The sequence below is a fragment of the Scomber japonicus genome, chromosome 12 (genome assembly GCF_027409825.1).
Source record: "Scomber japonicus isolate fScoJap1 chromosome 12, fScoJap1.pri, whole genome shotgun sequence".
NCBI classification, from domain to species: Eukaryota; Metazoa; Chordata; class Actinopteri; order Scombriformes; family Scombridae; genus Scomber; species Scomber japonicus.
In genome coordinates, this window is record NC_070589.1 from 10015544 (window position 1) to 10035160 (window position 19617).

General features: G+C 40.5%; 3 protein-coding genes across 3 annotated transcripts in view; all 3 read left to right on the top strand.

Annotated features, from left to right (window-relative positions):
• Window positions 1-4320, top strand: part of col15a1b (collagen, type XV, alpha 1b) — a 50772-nt gene extending 46452 nt beyond the window's left edge. Inside the window, exons 34-44 of the mRNA XM_053330651.1 lie at window positions 126-198; window positions 342-367; window positions 1103-1201; window positions 1453-1597; window positions 1721-1785; window positions 1927-2058; window positions 2138-2236; window positions 2388-2462; window positions 2565-2762; window positions 3162-3277; window positions 3861-4320. Of these exons, the coding sequence (XP_053186626.1) occupies window positions 126-198; window positions 342-367; window positions 1103-1201; window positions 1453-1597; window positions 1721-1785; window positions 1927-2058; window positions 2138-2236; window positions 2388-2462; window positions 2565-2762; window positions 3162-3277; window positions 3861-4083 (1251 nt within the window). The 3' untranslated portion in view covers window positions 4084-4320. The remainder of the gene's footprint in view (window positions 1-125; window positions 199-341; window positions 368-1102; window positions 1202-1452; window positions 1598-1720; window positions 1786-1926; window positions 2059-2137; window positions 2237-2387; window positions 2463-2564; window positions 2763-3161; window positions 3278-3860) is intronic.
• Window positions 4321-10537: 6217 nt separating this feature from the next.
• Window positions 10538-14638, top strand: trim110 (tripartite motif containing 110). Its single transcript, XM_053330225.1, has 7 exons — window positions 10538-11026; window positions 11108-11203; window positions 11402-11635; window positions 12830-12852; window positions 13006-13151; window positions 13444-13715; window positions 14177-14638. Exons 1-7 carry the CDS (start codon window positions 10538-10540, stop codon window positions 14444-14446), a joined length of 1530 nt encoding a protein of 509 aa, XP_053186200.1. The 3' UTR covers window positions 14447-14638.
• A 2238-nt stretch (window positions 14639-16876) lies between these two features.
• Window positions 16877-18238, top strand: cbln12 (cerebellin 12). Its single transcript, XM_053330652.1, has 3 exons — window positions 16877-17149; window positions 17837-17956; window positions 18041-18238. The coding sequence occupies exons 1-3, from the start codon at window positions 16877-16879 to the stop codon at window positions 18236-18238; spliced, it is 591 nt and encodes a 196-aa protein (XP_053186627.1).
• The last annotated feature ends 1379 nt before the right edge of the window (window positions 18239-19617 follow it).

Consider the following 19617-nt stretch of genomic DNA (forward strand, 5'->3'; position numbering starts at 1 on the left):
ATATGTACTGTGTGTTCAGTCTGTATGTGTTTCCATGTGGTCACAACTGTGGTGGTGTATGTGTTATGTTAATGAGTGTGTGTGTGTGTGTGTGTGTGTGTGTGTGTGTGTCTGTTTGTGTGTAGGAGTCAGGGGATTCAGTTGGAACTAAAGGAGAGAAAGGAGAAGTAGGAATACCTGGAGAGCCAGGCACACCTGGTAAGATCTCTACAAACCATTGGCTGACTTTCTCACTCAACACCAGGGTTCCCATTTGATTTAAACTGAATTGCTTAAAACTCATTGTATGATGTTAAATGACAACTGAAACTTGTGTCATGTTTTGTCATCTTTCTTCTTAGCACCTGGGTTTCCAGATGGAGTTGTGGTGAGTACATATTTATCACACATTGTACATCTCATGCAAACAGGGTGAGATAATAGAATATAAGGCTATCAGTTCAGTTTAAAACACAGACCAGTACCACTCATTAAATAGTAAATGGGCTCCATTTATAAAGCCCCTCTAGTCTTGTCAACCATTCAAAGTGCAAGGTGCCAACTTGCTTATCAGGAGTGATACAGCGCTTCCTATTCGAAGTGCCCCACAATGTTTCTATACTCACCTATCCACACACACACAGACACACACAGACACACACACACGCACACACACCCACTGATCACATAGACATCTGAAGCAATTTGGGGTTCAGTATCATTAACCTTGTTTTCACCAAGAGCAATATTCAAAAACACAACTCTTAATGAATGCTAATGTTATTCAGTATCTACTGGATGTGTAAAAAGGTAGCAGTTAGCTAATATTTCACCACAAAAACTTTACAAAGTCATAATATCAGTGTTGTGTTTTCATCTTGTTCTGCTGCCCCCAAGTGGCCAAAACATGTTAATGCTGTTTAAAGTATCTGTGTACTACTGCTGCTACGCTACACACTGTATAACTTTATTGAAGTCTCCTTTACTTGCCAACTGCTAATAAGATATATAAAAATATCCAATAGGTTACTCAGTACTGACAATGAAATAAGCATCTTGACACTTCTAAACTTCTCTTACTTGGCACTGTGTGTATGTTTGTCTCTTTTTGTGGATCTCTCAGGGTGCTAAAGGTGATCAGGGATACAAAGGTCAAAAGGGAGAAAGGGGTGAATCAGGCCTGCCTGGTCCTCCAGGACTGCCGGGAAGGTCAGGACTTGTGGTGAGTCCTGATTTTCATAAACTATGTCCTGTTAGTACTTCTCATATCTCAGTCCAGGATTGGAGTTTTTGAGACATAATTACTTAATATTTAAAATGACGAATTGTGAAAGCAAGAGGAAGGTATTCATGCTTCTAATGACAGGAGATCTCCAGTTCTGCTAATATTACCAGAGAGTAAAATGTTCCACTTAAATGAAATATTACTTTGAAGATACATTGAGGAATTACTTACTGTATGTTTTCCTCTAGGGTCCAAAAGGTGAGTCCATCGTGGGTCCTCCAGGTCCTAGTGGTGCTCCTGGCCAGCCAGGACCCGCTGGGTTTGGACGCCCTGGTCCCCGAGGGCAACCAGGCCCTGCTGGACCCCCAGGACCTGCACCTGCATATGGATCAGGTATGTGTGTGAGAGACATTGAGAAATAATGTCCCACAGCTTCTTTAAAGTTGTAGTCTAAACTCTTAACATAAATACAGATGTAGTTGACTAGTGCTATTGTGTTTTATGTGTTATTATCAGTTGTCAGTGTACCTGGCCCTCCTGGTCCTCCTGGCCCTCAAGGATCTCCAGGCTATTCCAACCCGGTAAGATCCTCATTGCAAGACGTTTCCCGATCTTTGTAACTCTACTGGAAAGAAATGTATACGGTTACTATTGACAATGAGTGATAACATCTCAAAGTGTGATTAAGACACACACACACTGATGCTGTGGTGTGTGTTCAGGTGACCACCTATAGGACGAGTCACGCTCTGTACAGAGAGACTCATCGCGCTGCAGAGGGAACCTTGGCGTACGTGCCTGAGGCTGGAGGAGAGCTGTACATCAGAACACAGAGTGGCTGGCGTAAGATCCAGGTGTGTATTGCTCTAGTTTGACTTCAATCAGATTGTGTAATATGAATGTGTGAGTATGTGATGTGTGTCTTTCCCTCAGCTTGGAGAGTTGATCCATCATGGAGAGTCAGCCTCAGCAGCATCTCAATCCCTCAGCAGACCTGGAGAATGGAGCAGACCACACAGGAGCCACAGCCAGGTGCACACAAACACACATACACACACAAGAGCCACAACAGAAAATGCATATTAAATCAGATAAGACCAGACCTTTGGAATTGTCTTTATAAATGTGTTAAATTTAAAATCCCTGTGCTGAAGGAATTCTAATTGATGTATTTGTTGCTCAGGAGCTGCAGGAAGGCAGTAGAGGATATCAACCCAGCTATAACGTGCTGCCCCAGACCGTCAACTCTGTCCCTGGGGTGAGTGTAATAAACACATGTACACACACATACATCATAAACTCTTTACCAGACCCAAAACTCAAAACTACTGAAGTCATCTGTGTTTTTTCTCTTCTTTAGCTTCATATGGTAGCTCTGAATACCCCACTGAAAGGAGACATGCGAGGCATTCGTGGGGCAGACTTTCAGTGCTACCAGCAGGCTCGTGCCATGGGGCTAACAACCACCTATAGGGCCTTCCTGTCCTCACACCTCCAGGACCTGGCAACCATCGTGAGGAAGTCGGACCGCGCTGAACTGCCCGTGGTTAATCTCAAGGTGGGGAGATGCCTGGAAATCCTGATGAGTGATTAGGGCAGGGTATCGATCAAAATTACAATACCAGTACCAATCCAAGTACCCTTAAAGTGATACTGATACCAATTGAGTACTTCATTCTATACCCATCAAATTAACTGTGATTTCACCACCACAGACTGTTGTAGCTGCTGTGGCAGTGGGCCAATCACATGTTGCATTAAAACAAAGAACGCCTGTGTTGATTGGCTGTGAGACATTCTGATATTATTTTGGTATTTATTTATTTCAATTTATTTCAGTCGATACCTTAGAGATAGAGTACTGATACCCAGCCCTATGAGTGATGTGTTTACTGTGGACATCTTTTTTTTAAAGTAATACCGTCCCATTTGATTCATTTGTGACCTCTCTTCTCAGGGTGAGGTGTTGTTCAGTAGCTGGATGTCCATCTTCTCTGGTGATGGAGGCGTGTTCAACCCATCCACACCTATCTACTCCTTTGACGGACGCAACGTGATGACTGACTCAGCTTGGTGAGTGTGTGTTTGTGTACACTGTGTACATTACAGAAAGATCAAGTCTCATTTTCCTATAACCCCTCTCAGACCTAATAGCAACACCTACAGCAATTCATGTTCACATAGCTAACAAAGTCACAGAGAGACAACTCATTGTCAAGTCCTTGATGAGCTTCAGCTTCAGCTTGATAACGAGCCAATTCTTAGAATCAGGTGTGTTAGAGTAGGGAGATACCTAAAACATGCAGGGCAGTAGCTCCACTGCATTAGATTGAGGTGATATGATTAAAGACAATATTATTTAGGAACGAGCACCATGCTTGCTCAATCTAAACTCTTATTCAAGCTCTTCAAACTAGTTTTTGCAGACAGGGCTTCTGACACAGTCCGACCTGCCTTAATTCATATTGTATTTTTGTGATAACATTCTCAAATGAATTTAAATCAGGTTGCGGTCAACCGGGATCAGTTGCCCACTTTGACTGTACCAACAACCCACCTTCCATCCCTCCTTCCCTAGCCTACACTCACTTTTCATTACCTCTCACTGGCTCTGCTTGTGTGTGTGTGTGTGTGTGTGTCTCTCCATCCCTCCCAGGCCAGAGAAGCTGGTCTGGCACGGCTCCAGCGGCATGGGAATCCGTCTGACCACTAACTACTGCGAGGCGTGGAGGACGGGTGATATGGCGGTGACGGGTCAGGCTGCTCTGCTGCAGACGGGACGCCTGTTAGGACAACATACGCGCTCTTGCTCCAACCACTACATAGTGCTGTGTATAGAGAACACATACGTCGGGAATACACATCAAAAGAGGACCTGAATAGACAGAGGAAACATATACACACACACACACACACACTTTAACATTTAAACACAAATGCAGGCAGAGCAGAAAGCGTGACACGGCGCACATGAATGGAAACACACACACATAGGCACATACACACGTTATGATGATCATCACTTTGCATAGAGTACGAGTACGAGTACACAGACAAAGGACACTTTTGTTTCACACGTGCAAACATGCAGATAAACTCACACGTTAATGTGCAGAAGCAGGCGCTTACACAGAAGTAACACACACACACACACATACACACACTTTGTTCAGTTTAATCTTTACTTCACATTAGAACCCATAATGTTGCCACGCATCCATCCAAGTTTAGATTTCAATTATTTATATTCAGCACACGTGTAACAGTGCATCTTATAGTTTACAACTTGACATCACACCACACAGGAGAGGTGGACCTATTTGTTGTTTTGGCATATTAGGCACTGACACAAACTGAGTAACATATGTTTGGGTTGTTTTTCCCCAACACTTCCATTCAGCCATTGGTTCCAGGCAAATCAGTGGATCACATTACTAGAACTGATCCAGTTAACATCTCTTTTTTTTAATGGAAATAGGAATAAAGGTAAAGATGCTTCATGTACACATTTTAAAATGCCACAACAGTGTTGTAGTTTAGACCCAAGCTGTTTCTTAAGAGAAGGAACATTTACACTGCAGAATGTGACTCAGTTTTCAGGTAATGAATGAAGAAGTAAAGAAGTAAAATAATCAGGTATGAGTAAATTAGAATTATGATTTCTCTTTAAAAAGGATAAGGCTGCAATATTCAGCATTTTTCTTATTGTCATCAAATCCCATGAGAAGACTAAAATCAACTGTCCCTACCAATTTACTCACTGTCTATGTGGCTCCCAGCCCCAAGCCCATTGATTACTAATGAAGAAAAAAGTCACAAATATATACTATAACTAAAAATACTATATTTTTTCAAGGGCTCAGTTATTCCTTAAAACAGCTGGCCACTGTAGTTTTTTAGCAAATATTACTCAAACAGGAGGAAATAGTGCATTTGTTTGGGACTATTTTCAGCAGCGGATTAATACACATTTGTTGCTTTAAAGATTATTTCTAGCAGCAGGACAGTGTGTGTGGGATAGAATCCAAATAAACTACAGAGTGTGTGTTCATGGTAGTGAAGGAACATGTCAGCCAGTGCTACAGTGTGGGCTACTGATTTGTTTTTAATAGTTTTTGGGACAAAAATTGAGCTCTACAGCACAGAAGAATTCATCAGGGTTTGATACTCACACATTAGAAGTAGGTCTGGGTATCGTAAAAAAAAATTACAATACCAGTACCAATCCCAGTACCCTTAAAGTGATACTGATACCAAATGAGTACTTTATTTCAGTCCCATTACACATTTTGTACACTTGCTTTTATCTGGTGTAACAGGCGTCTAGTGTATCTTGAGTGTTTAGGTGGCATCTTGGCTGCTGAACTGAGAAGCCCGCTAACTCAAATTCACTGTGACTTAACCACCACAGTCAGGTTGTAGCTGCTGTGGCAGTGGGCCAATCACAAGTGGCATTAAGTCAAAGAACACTTGTGTTGATTGGCTGTGAACAAGTCCATACAATTAGTCATAATTTCTAGCTCTGAGTGCAAAAAGGATCAATTGCATCCAACACTAGTTAGTAGGATCTATTTATTGATGGTTTTAAAGTTTTTATTGGATTTACTGACAATAAGAAAAGAATATCAGCAGACCTATCCTTTAAGTATGAGCAGAATGTGACGATTTGAAAAAAAAACTTACTGTATACACACATTATGAGGTATTTCATTCATCAGACTATTTTAAGTGACTGTTATATCCTCTAATGTTAGACATCGGTGTTCAATAATTACTGGAATCTTTTAAATGTAAATGTACTGCATGGACATCACTTCCTAGAGATGTCCTCTTCCTTACTTCTCAATCTTCCCAAAAACCTTAACCTTCTGTCAAATAATTGAATCTACAGATATTGAAGAGATTAATCATTAATGATGCAAAATTAAAGGTTTGTTGAAACTAAGAACCTTAAGTTGTTAAGGCTTCAAATGTTGGAGAGAGTACTTGGATTATATTGAAGTCTCAATTCTTAATTGCAGAATGGCGCTCCCTGTTGAAAAATTGTAGACTCACAACCAGGTTTGTTTACTTTGTGTTTCATTTCTCACAAATTGACCCTACAAATTCAGGATATTACAGATAAATATGTTTTTCTGCTGAAGTGAAGTCCCGCTGCTTGCAATAGAGTGATCCGAACATTAACATCAGTGCTTTAGCGTTAGTATTAGAGTTTAAATCAATGTGTGATTTTCATTAATTTATACTGTAGCAGGACATAGTCGGAAAATCTAGCGAGTTCACTTTCAGATTTTGATGAAGTTGGAACATGTGTACATATATATGTATGTTGTTATTGTCCAAATGGTTTTGTTTTTTACTCTGTAGACGTAGCTTTTGTATGATGCGCACTAAATGACTGAAGATTTTCTCCCACCAAGTATTGATTGAGATGTAGTTCCAGTGTTGTGCCTGTAAAGATGATTGACACAACATGTTTGAAGTGTTAAGATTTTCCTGATGTCTCTTTATGATGTTTCTGTCAAACAAAACTTGAGCTTCTGAGGAAAAAGAACGTTTGTACTGACTGACTGGTGCTCACTGAATAAATGTCTTATTTTGTTTTTGTAAAGTGTCGCCTCCTTTCATTTTATTTTATGTCGATCAAAACCTGTTAAAAAAAACTGCATATTTATGTCATTTATGTTTTAATATTACTGACTGATATCTTGCCAACACCCACAGTATGGTCTTAACTTTTTTTTGCAAAGTTTGTTGCACTACAAGACTTGTAATCAAAGGGGAGGGAAGTAGTCTTGAAAGAAACCGGAAGGAGGAGACAGTATTGACACGGCTGAGGATTGGACATACTGGGTTAAATGGGACACAACATAAAATTGGCAAACATGCGAATGTGTGAACAGTGTGGGGTAACTGAATCTGTGCAACATGCGATAATGGAGTGTGGAAGATATTGGTACGAGAGGAGAGCACTGAAGACAGCAATGGAGAGGGTAAAAGTAGTGTTTAATTTAGAAAATCTACTTAGAGTAGAGATGAAGGAAGTAGTAAAGCAAATTTACACTCAGGTATTATCATGGCTGGATCTATTCGGGCAGTGTGCCCAGGGGCCCTTGAGCAGAAATGGGCCCCTCATGATGGGAGAAAAAAAAAAAAGGTCTATGTTTTTGTCAGGCTCCACAAAAATATGAAAAAAAAGGCTCGACCCATTCTTTTTATGTTGATAGTTATCGTCACTGTCAGAAACCTAGTATGTCCACACCAATATATGGAGTTACAAGGTTTCCACCTGACAGCATGGTTATCCATCCAGAATAAAATACAAGATGTTTCCAGGAAAATAAGTTTCATGATTGATGATTGATGATTACTAGCAGAATGAGCATGAGCTTCAGTGCATTGGGGCCCGTGGCGGCACTAATCCAGCCTTAGGTATTATTATACAACAGTTCAGCTTTCCAAAGCGGCACTGCAACTGCAAAGAAATGTTGGAAGTGTATAAATGAAGCAAGTATTTTCCTTCATTTAAATATATTAATCATGTTCCTGTTATTGTGGAAATGTTCTGCTCTATTTTCATTGTATCATGTTGTACTTTATTTGTACTGTTTGTCTTATCTTATTCAATGCTTCTGCTATGTTAACTCCTGTTATGTCATCTGTCCTTCACTGATTTGTCTTGTGTTGCATTATGGTTTATAAACTACTTTCAAATCACCATTTTAAAAAGTGAAAAGGTGAAAAAAGTGAACAATGGATGGAAACTACAGTCAAGTCATTGTTACAGTGATATTGTAAAAATCCTCCCTTAAACACAAAGCATCAAGAAGACATAAGTTACACCACAAATACAACCCAGCTAAGGATATAGTGGCAGTGACTTTCCTTTGTAATCAGGTTATTAACCCACCTGTTGTCATTGGGTCAATTTTGACCCAGGAGGACAACATGCTTATTAACCCTAATTTCTAAAAACTATGTGTAAAACCTGCGGTAATACGTTGGAATGAAGTTGGCTTAAAAGGTCTAACACAAAATTGGGTGATAATTATACATTATCTTTTATAAAAATACAAACCAAACCAGGTACATTTTGACCCAGCAGGACAAAAATGTACAAAAGTGGAATCACACATTGAAGTTGAACCTTAACATTGGAAATAGTTTTGTATTCAATATTAATACAGAATATATTAAATATTGAAAACTAATGAGTGACTCTTGAGTTGGGATTGTCTCAACAAGTTTCTGTCTCAAGAATGAACTTCTGATCCTTAGCTTTTCCACAACTAGCATCTACTGAGCTTGCATGTCAACAGTTGTATCTCCATGACAACTGAGCTAACTCCATCATCTGATGAAGACTGTGTGACAAAGTTAAAAGCTCTGGAAAAAGTGGACTTTGAGTTGGGATTGTTGCTGCTCGTGTCAGAGGTGGAGCTGTTGCTTGTCTTTTACAGTCATAATCATAATCATAACTTTATCTATATAGCACAAAACAATGTTACAAAGCGCTGTCCATAAAATCAATTAAAACAGAAAGAGAAAATTAATAATTGTGATGAAAGTACAACAGGCAGTTAGATTATAAAACATCAAGTCAAAACAATAAAACCAACAATAGTCAAAACCATGAAATAGAGATATATGTATGATTAAAACAGATTAAAAAGGACGAGGAATACAGTCAGACAGTAGGTCATTCTGATGGATATATTCTGCCTGACAGGTGGTGCTACCCATAGTTTAAGCACAATATAATGGATAGTAGGTCATTCTGACTCTGATTTTCTTTGTTTTGAAAAAAATATGATGCTAAATATTTAAAAAAGAATATACACATAACTGAGTAAATGTGAAAATACAGAAACACACACCATACAGATAGATTCATTGATGCCTCCTGCACTCAGCTGCATTAGAACACAGAGAGAGTAACATATAACAGTAGATATTTACAAGATTTCACAAAAATGGGGAAACATGGGATTGCTTGCTTGTAGTAACTGCAGTCTCGTCGCATTGTGTGACATTGTGACTGTTTTCCTTTTAGGGTGTTCAAAGCAGGGACAGACAGCTGAGAGACACTGAAGTCAGGGGACAGAAGACAGAGGCATATCATCCAGTTAGTGGAAATGTTAGTAAGTGGAAATGTGGAAGGATGTCACACTCAAGAGTAAAAACGTGTTGGTTTATATGTTAACATTTTTTATGCTGTTTTTGCCTTTCACCTTAACCTTTGCCTGTATCTGTGTCTGTTCATTGAGGCATAAGATACAACTAGCATTCAGAACATTTGAATTAAAATTTTGATCAATATTCCTCCCACGTTATTTATCTACAAAACTGGATGATAAACTCATTCCTACGCTGTTGCATCTCAGGGTCATGTGACCTCTCTTAGTCCAGTGACATTACTGAAGCAGACACTGTGAATCTGTTGGGATTAGCCTGCACAGTCAACATACTGACCGCACACAGCACACCCTCACTAATGGCCACCGCTTGTGAACACCAATACATCACCAGGTAAGGGCTTACACTTTTCCTCTATGCTATTTTCATATATTTATTATGGAATTAAAATTCAGTCGAGATAAACATATATGAGTTGGTGGTTAAACGTGTAAAAGCAGAGCACATGTACAGTAAACTAGGCCAATAAGCTGTCATGGATGATCTCCTGATCCTTCCACTGCAACAGCTTGGCTGTGAGCCAAGGTAAAATTAATCAAGTGTTAGTGTTACAACCTTTACCATATTGAGTTAAACAGAAAGTCATAGTTTTCTTTGATTACTGAGCTACTGTAAACTATCATTTATTCTGTGAATTCCTTAATAAGTACTTCATGTAAAAGGATTTCTGCAGATAAGCCTCTAAAATGTGTCTACAGGGAAATAAAGTTCAATTTGAGTAATTCAGCTCCACGGCAGTAGTTTGTGATGTTGATCTATTGCCTTAGATTAGATTATGAGCCGTCATTTGTCCTTCCGCTGTGAAATTTCTCAGTATAGCGGTTAGTACATTGTTGAGAATTCTATTCATAGATCACAGCAGGCAAAAGCCCAGTATAGGATTAGTGGTCTAAGTGCACAGTTGGAGTGCAAGGACTTCCCACTTGCTACCAGCTCACTACTTGTTGTGTCTTATGACCTGTCTGGGCATTAGTGCTTCTTACGTGGTTCTTTGAGGTTGTACTTTTGGTGTCATGTGTGAATGAAATGTAATCAATTTTCTTTTGATTTCTCTCTTTTGTATAAATCCTCTGTTTGAATTGTTGTGTAGTAAGTAGCCTTGAGTGACACACATTAGGGAACCTTCAACCCTTCAACATGGCATCCCTGGAAGAAGAGTTGACCTGCTCTGTTTGTAGAGATATCTTCAGCCAAGCGCCCCCCCTACCCTGCGGTCACAGCTTCTGCCCTGCCTGCATCCGCGAGGCTTGGAGCAGCCCAGGTGAGGGCAAAGGCCGCTTTACCTGCCCTCAGTGCCAAGAGGAGCATGGCGAGGTGCTGTGTGACTGCTGCCCTCCTGAGTCAGATGAAGCACCAGCTCCTTTGGCTGTCAAGACCTGCCTTAGGTGTGAAGTTTCATTGTGTGCTGAACACCTCCAGCCTCACCTGGAGAGACCGGCGTTTAGCACCCACTTGTTGGTGGATCCACTGGGGGACCTTTCTCAGCGAAGGTGTCCAACACACACAGAGATATTTCGCTACTACTGTGCAGATGAGAGGGCGTATTTGTGCGGCGACTGTCTGCTGGAGGGAGCCCATGTTCAGCACAAAGTGAAGGCACTGAGACAGGTGGAAGAGGATTTAAAGGTTAGCTGAAATAATCTACAGTATATATACAATGTGTGTTTATGTTTCAGTGTGGGGTTGCTTATATGTATGTTTTCTCAGGTCATTCTGCAGACGCTGCTTGGAAAAGCACAAGAGAAACTGAAAGATGGAGAGCGAATCCTTAAAGAGCATGAGAATATTGATTCCTCCATCGCTGTGAGTGGAAATATTTTAACCGTACAGATCAAATGCAAATTAAGTAATAACTCTCAGTAGACATTAGTGTTTATATGTCATCTGCACAAATGAAACACTCAAAAATGTCATTTTTTAGCATGGACAACCCTCAGATCGATCAAATGGCGTGACTATGTCTCACTACCCTGATGATCAATTACAAACTCCTTTTTGCAGGACTCTCTGAAGGTGGACAACACTCAGGTGGAGCGCCTGGGCTCAGATCTGCAGGTCCAGGTGAAGAATCTGGTGGGAGCCCTGAGGGAGATCACTAAGAGGGAGAGACAGCAGATCATTGAGCGTGTGCGTGAGGACTGCTTAAAGGTGAAGGAAGATTTGAGCCAGACACTGGGCATCCAGCATTACCTGGCCTCACTGCTGGCAGAGACAGACCCCTTCCTGCTCGTCTGGGTAAGACTATACTTAACAGAGAATCTGCTGAACATCACCAGTGTCAGATTTGTTGAGCGTGAGGTCACATGAATGTATACAATGAATGTAGTCAAGTGCCATCATCAGGTCAGAATTATTTAATTTGCCCAAGACTTTGGTTCATGTCCAAATACCTGCAAGGCTGCCATTCCCTTCAGTCTCATCTGTGCTTTGTGTTAATGATAGCATGCTAACACACTAAACTGGTGAACACAGGAAAGCTAATTGTAGCATTTAGGTCAAAGTACCTCTGAACTGCCAGTATGCTTCATTGGAACTACTTGTCAGGCCTCAGTAATCCCCTCACCAAACACATATCCAACATTAGAATTAGTATAGGGCTGTGAACAGTTCAATTTTTGTAACTTTTTGAAATTCATCACCCGATTAGCCAGTTCTGTCTGGGAGAGAATGTAGCCAGGGTTTAAAAACCTCTCTCTTGCTCTCCTTAGTCCTTGTTACACAATAACTTCTATCACGTTTTGTGTGAAAAAAATGAGTGCAACACTACAAATTTCTTTCAGGAGAGACTGTCTAAAATGGCATGCTGTCATCCCTCTGTTGACACAATATCATATCCCCCATTTTTATGACTGTCAGCTTTTCTCCCTGCCTTTAAGTGTGGCCATTTGGAACAACTTTAAACACATTTGATCTCTGACATGGTCAGACTATACATAGCACAAACCAGATCTTTTCTAGCATAACCTGGCCATATAATTACAGCCTGTCATGCTGATAGCAGGGCTTGTTTGATAAATTTTGGTTTGGTTCGGTAAATCCTAAATAGACACAACTCATTTATAATTTCCTTTGTTGGCTTATGTGGCTTTCAAAAGTTCCTCCCGTGCTGTCAATTACTCTGTGATGTTAAATATTAATATGAGATTGATCAGATTTAAATGACAGTGGCAAACAACCACAAGCAATTGTGTGATAATGCAGGATCTAATCACTCATGGTAAGAAGCTGACTGAAAAAGAAAATCAGTTTTCAGGGCCTTTAAACTATTATTGAAGCACAAGGCAAAATTATCTTCTCAAAAAGTGGCAAAATGATTTTAGAAATAGCTATGATAATGTTTTTAATCTTTCATGCTGTTTTGATGTAGGGATTTATAGTTTGTCTTTCAGTAATAAATCACTGTTTGTATGTTGTGTACTCTTTCCTCAGGCCTTTCAGTCAGATGATACAAAGTAAGTCCAGGACAAGTCAGCGAAACTGTGTGAGGTTGTGTTTTTAGGTGTGCTGATGTGAGAAAGTTTCTATGTTTGTGGCATGAATGTGTTTTGTTTTTTTTTTCATTAAAATGAGGTCAGTGTCAAATGTGTTGTGCTCCTGTATTGTAGGTTACTAGCAGACCTGAACAACCCACTTTTCTCGCCTGATCCCATCAATGTGGACAGGAAGCACATCTTGGAGGACGTAGAAAGCAAGTATCGAGAGTTCATCACAGCCACCCTCCGCTGTCTCAGTGACCTCAAGAGGGAACTCTGTGAGTGGCAGATGGGTGATACATGCTATTTATTTTTTTTTGTCCTTACATAATTTAACATCTTCTTATTTCGTGTGTGTGGTAACTAGTACTGTGCACACGACTGGTTTCATTTCAGTAATACGTGGGTGTTAACTAGATATATTTCTTAAGTTATTAAAAGCAAATAAAGCTGTTGTCATTTTTACAGCTGCAGGCTCTGCTTTGCCCCCCTCAGTCACTGTAACAGACAGAACGTGCATGTAACTGTAACTGTAACCCTAACCCTAACTGTAATTTTCTCCTCTCACAGTAACTAGTCCTTTAACTTTGGATACAAACACGGCCCATCCGCTTCTAAGCATCTCTGATGACCTGCGCTCAGTCAAGCGGGTTACAACACGCCTGCCCTGCGCTGCTCACCTTGAACGTTTTGACCACTGGCCACAGGTCCTCACAGCCCAGACCGTCTCATCTGGGACTCACTACTGGGAGCTGCAAGCTGAAGGTTTCTGGGATATTGGCATCTGCTACAGAAGTATTGGGCGGAAGGGGAAAGAGGGCAACGCCTTTGGGAACAACAAGGTATGTGTGTCACCTACATGCTTTAGTACAAAACACTTCTAAGGTGCGTGTCACATTGTTTACAAGTGATTTGTTGTTTTTATTAACAGTGGGATGAGTAGAAACCTACATGTCAGTGTTTAGAACACATTTACCTCCCTGGTGTTGCTCACAACATGCTCAAAATAGTTCCCGTAAGCTACTTTTTGCTTTAAAGGAACTCAACAATTTTCCCAACAAATTCCATGTGGTGATAAAAAACATAATATGTAGCACAGCCAAAACTTTCAAAGATTTTTGCTAATTTTACAAATGTTTCAAAATTGACATGGTACTGATATACTGATGTTGAAATGGCTACATGTATAGTGTCTTTAAATATGATCAAACTATCAACAGCACCCATCATTATCTGCTACTCTAGGTTTCAACCAAAAAGAAAACATGTTCCTTGATTAAAAATACTTCTGTTGAATCTGCAGATGTCTTGGAGTTTGACACAGCAACATGACAGGAAGCTGGCTGCCTGGCACAACCGCAGGAAGACCCGCCTCACGAACCAAATGACCGGCAACCATGTTGCCGTAGCTGTGGACTACGGAGCAGGCACCATCACCTTCTCTGAGGTGAGGCCGTCTAGCAACCTAACCCACCTCCACACTTTCTCGACCACGTTCACTGAGCCGGTGTGTTTGGGCTTTGGACTCTACAAAGCTGAGCTCAACAGCAGCATCTCAATTGTAAAAGTCTGAAGTGAAGTAAAGAAGGACCAAGGAAACAACTTTGACAAATGCAGAGAAAGCCACGCTAAGTCAAAGTGGCGTTGATTTCTTTCCAACCTCTGGAACCGCACAAACCTGAGCTGGAAATTTTATCATGAGCTTCTCTGATACTTCTCTCCTGTCAGCTCTCAGGCTGAGCTCATCTTCTTTCTCAATAAAGAATCACCTAAAACTCTGGTCAGGTGATACTAACATGGAAATGATTTCCAACAGGGAACAATGAGAATGGAGCATTCAGAGCATGAGGATGAGTGGATCCTGGACATCACTTGTTTTTAACTGCTATTTATTCAAAAATGTAAAAGAGTGACCTCTAAAGATATTGTTGTTATGTAAAAGACAGTTATGACTGTTAACGTTACTAGAAATAATTTTGTCTGATGCTGTGATTTTGGATTTGTGAACAAGCCTACCTCAGGTTGACTAAAATTGATATTTGGTGAACGTCCATTTATGTCCAGGTGTGCCCACACATATATCATCAGACTGATCAACACATACATATTCCAGAGCTACTGATACTTATAATCTGCTATTCCAGTCCTTCATTATCTTATAGAAGAAGTTACCAAGTCACAGAGTGCATTGGCACTGTAAATGTTTAAATTCACATGAAGGTGTGCAAGCAACAAGCCGAGAGAGTATTTGATCCCTTTTAACTCAGCTCAGAGACACACACGACACTTGTTTGATTAGATTTTAAAGGGAAAAGGAAAACAACTGTCACTCACTCGCCAACTTTGCTCTTTGAAGAGACTCAGATATCCAATTATCTTCCCATTTTTCTTTATGTGACTGTAAAGGTGAGTGGGCGGATGTAACAGAGAGAGTGAGAAAGAAGCAGGCAGAAAGGGGGGTGGCTGAGAGAGAGAGAGACACAGAGAGAGAGAGAAAGAGAGAGAGAGACAGAGAGAGAGAGAGACAGAGAGAGAGAGAGAGAGAGAGAGAGAGAAATCATAGCATACTCTGGCTTGGTTACGATCTGACTGCTGTGAAATAATGTGAGAGAGGAGCAAGAGAAAGGAGATTTTTCACCAGATTTTGGCGCTCCATCTGGGAGGAAACACTTCTTTTCACCTGATATGGAATACAAGAGCATTCAAATGGATACAGGTGATAACTGAATTTTTAAATTGATTTGTAATACTAGGATTGCACTGCACACTACAGCAAATACATCATTTTAGAACACTTGTTTTAAGGTGTATAATAGATCATTTTGCTACAATGTGAGTCATTTATTTAGTTAAAAATAGGTATATGTGTCTGTGTGTGTGTGTGTGTGTGTTGAAATAAGTTTCATTAAAACTACAAATGAGATGTTTTTACACATGCTGTTGCTCATCTTGATCAAAGACAAATTTATGGGACATTTATGGGACATCACATGGTTTTTTGAAATTGCTCTACAATTTAATTTTAGTTAGTTGAGATGACAGAAAAACCACAAGAATGCAAAGTGATATTTGTCATGTGTGGCAACTCTACATGTGTCTGTAAGTGTGAAGCAAAAGCACAAGTGAGAGGGTGTGTGTGTGTGTGTGTGTATGTGTGTGTGTGTGTGTGTGTGTGTGTGTGTGTCGTGCAAGGAAATGCATGTTGAGCGGCGTCAGGTGGGAGGGGGGTATGTGTAAAAGACAGATGGTCACTCAGTGGAGTTGTTCCCCCGCTCTCTCTCTCTCTCTCTCACTCCCTTCTGGGTCCCACATCCTTCCCCTGTCGCCTCTCCAAAATCTTACCTCATCTATTTTTCCCCTGCCTCACCTCTCCTCAGCATCTTTCACCGTCATCCTCCTCTCCGTCAGTTTAAAGACGAAGCTCGGACCTTTTTTCACTTTGCTGTTCTTTATCTTTTCAAACTCCCTCTTCACATCCCCAGATACTTGTCTTCTGCCTTCCTGTCAGGTTTTTTGCTGAAGAAATCAACTTGAAAAGTCCTAAAGGTCTGTTTGTCATTGTCATTCCGGCCCCTTTTGACACAGCAACTGACCAGCACGTAGTTCACTGAAGACTTTTGGGATTTGTGGGGGCAAACAAGAAATTGTGACAGAAAAACAAAAAGGCAATGACTGACAGCTATGGACAATGACCAGTTCTGAGTATTGTCTGAATAATACTTGGTTCTGAATCCCATCTGCTGGCTTTATTGCTGCCTAAGTGTATGCTTTTGATGGTACAGATCAAAATTCCATTAGTTGAAAAAGATTAGAATAGGTTTTCTGGTCTTTCTATTTTAACCACAGTGGTCGAGATTAGCTGGAATCAACTCTAAACTCAGAGAGCTGTTCGGACAATTCCTTTCATTGTAGCATGTTTATTTACACCTCAAGTTGTCCAAAGTGACATTTCTCCATAGTAGAACCAATCAGAGATATTTGACTAAACATCTTAGCTTAAGTCATGCATACTGGGTCAGAGCTCCCCATACTGCTGGGTGTGCTGCTGTTGTGGGGACCTTTAGGGTCCAGGGGACAGAATGACACAGAACCCATCATCCTAGAGGGGAAATGCTTAGTCGTGTGTGACTCCACGCCTTCATCTGAACCTGCTGGTAACGCCCTGGGCATGTCCGTCCGGTCCGGCAGCGGCCGTGTGGCCTTCTCAGCCAGCCGTCAGACCAACCATGAGCCTACGGACATGAGCAACCGCACCATGATCATCTACTTCGATAATGTGAGTATGTGATTGCTGATATGACAGTTTTTTTTTATATAGTTTAACAAAACCTTATTATTGAGATGAGATGGCATGAAAATCTGTTCATTTTTGATATTTATGAAAACTTTATTGAAGTTGGAAGACACCCATCCACCCAACACCTGCTCCTCTCATCTTAAACCTCTCCCTAACTATTGAACATAATGTGATCTTTTCACATCCATTATGACTATGTAACTATGTTGAACAGTTTTTTCCAGACAACTGCTGCTGAGTAATCCAAGTATTTAGTCAGTATTCAGTCAATAAGATGCACATATGATTAGACTGCTCTGACACTGAGAAGAAAAAAACACATAATGAGGTAAACACCGAGGTTCGCGGACTATGCAGCTGTCTGGCCACAAAACCAATGGAACATGATGCATGGGTTTCATTTTCATGTAAATTTGGGATTTTTGTGGAAATGGAAAATATGACTTAAAAGTCTAAAAGAGCATGGGCTAAAAACACTATATGGTCTATAAACGTCAATGGATTTACAAGTGACACAGATGTGAGCAGGTGAAATCTTGTTTTTCATTCATTCCAAAGGTTTCTTCTTTTTTTTTGCCTTACCTTTTACACCCTGTGCATTTTCGTGTGCACACCGTGTATCATCTTGCCCTCCTCCTTCCCCTCCCTGTCTTGCTGTCAATTCAGATCTTGGTGAACGTGGGCACTCATTTTGACCAAGAGAGCAGTGTCTTCCTGGCGCCAAGAAGAGGGGTGTACAGCTTCAACTTCCATGTTGTAAAAGCCTACAACAGACAAACTATTCAGGTATGACAGGTCAGCTATGACATTATATTTATTATGGCAGTTGACCAACATGCACACTCTAATCCTTTTATTTCTGTCTTCTAGGTCAGCCTGATGGTGAATGGTTGGCCTATGATTTCAGCTTTCGCTGGGGACCAGGATGTGACCAGAGAAGCTGCCACTAATGCTGGCCTGGTGATCATGGAAAAGGGGGACAAGGCCTACCTCAGACTGGAGAGAGGCAACCTGATGGGAGGCTGGAAGTACTCCACCTTCTCAGGGTTCCTGGTCTTCCCCTTATGAGGGAGGTGTAGGGAGAGCAGGCTAAAGTCTTGTTAGAGTGAGATGAGGGAACTGGATGGAGGAGAAGTGAGAATGGGTGAAAGAAAAAAGCAATAAAGTGTTAGGAGGAGAGAAAGACTTCAATCTGCAACTCTTTATCCAGCGCATGAAAGGATGTTTTTGTTTTTGTAAAAAAAAAGCAGAACATATTGGGAAAATGTCTCGCCTGAAAGGGAAAAAAATGGGAGAAAGAGAGAAAAATTTTGAGTAAAAAAAATGTCTGTGGATTTTATTTGCTCTGTTTCTGTGTAGAAATATATATGTTGGGTTTGTGTAAGAGATATTTGAATTGTGACAAAATTATTATATAATGTAGCCATGTGCAATGTGGGCTTTTGTGCAAAGACTATGTGAAAACCTCATTTTCTTTCCTTTAATAATAATATTTGAAACACTGCTGTGCTCCACATGGCATCATGTCTAGCTTACAAACTTGCCAAACTCGCCCTTTATTCTGCTGTGTCTTATGACTGATGCTCCTCTATATGCCTGTTCATTTCCTGCAACCAAATGTTTATTTACACAGAAATTTCTATTGAGAACAAAATATTAAAATAAAACCGTATAGTATTCACTCAATATTTCTTTTTTAATTTGTTTGCACAAATATCTCAAGAGAGATAATATTTTATGACTCAGTACCTCATCTATAAATAAATTACTTCTTTTGTTTTGGCTATAAGTAATTTAGAAGTAATTGACATTATACTATAATATTGGGGTATGCCAGTTTAATCTGCTCACACAAACCAGTATTTCCCTTCCCTCTCATGGTACTGTACCCGGTGCCACGGCAGCTGTTTGTAAATATAGCTCTCACCAGCAGAGTTGGCGTTGGCATGGACCAAGCAGACCAGCATGGGGCAGAGTGTAAGTGTGGTGAATAGTGGATACTGTTTGCAGGGCCGCAGACAGATGGAGGCTCTGGCTAGCAGACAGGCTGATCTCTGCAGGGCTGCCATGGATAAAGTGTGGTGCGCTGTCACATGTAGTCACTTACGCTTCCCTGGTTCATGGCCACCACCTCTCTCTCTCTCCCCCTCCCTCTTTCTCTCATATACACTCCCACATAATCAAAATCATACTTTTATGATTTTAGGGCAGGCCTTTAAGCATTCCCTGAAAATGGAGAACCAAGACATTAATTCATGTTGTCACATTAATGCATTAACTGAAGAAAAAGATGGATAGTAGATGGATGTCTTTGTGGACATACTGTATAACCATAATTAGTATCTATGTAGAAAATAAGGTTACCTTACCTAATCCTTTTTCTATTTTTCACAGTCTGTTGTTTTTAAAGTTATACAATGCTGTGACATTTAAGAGGAGGTTAAGAG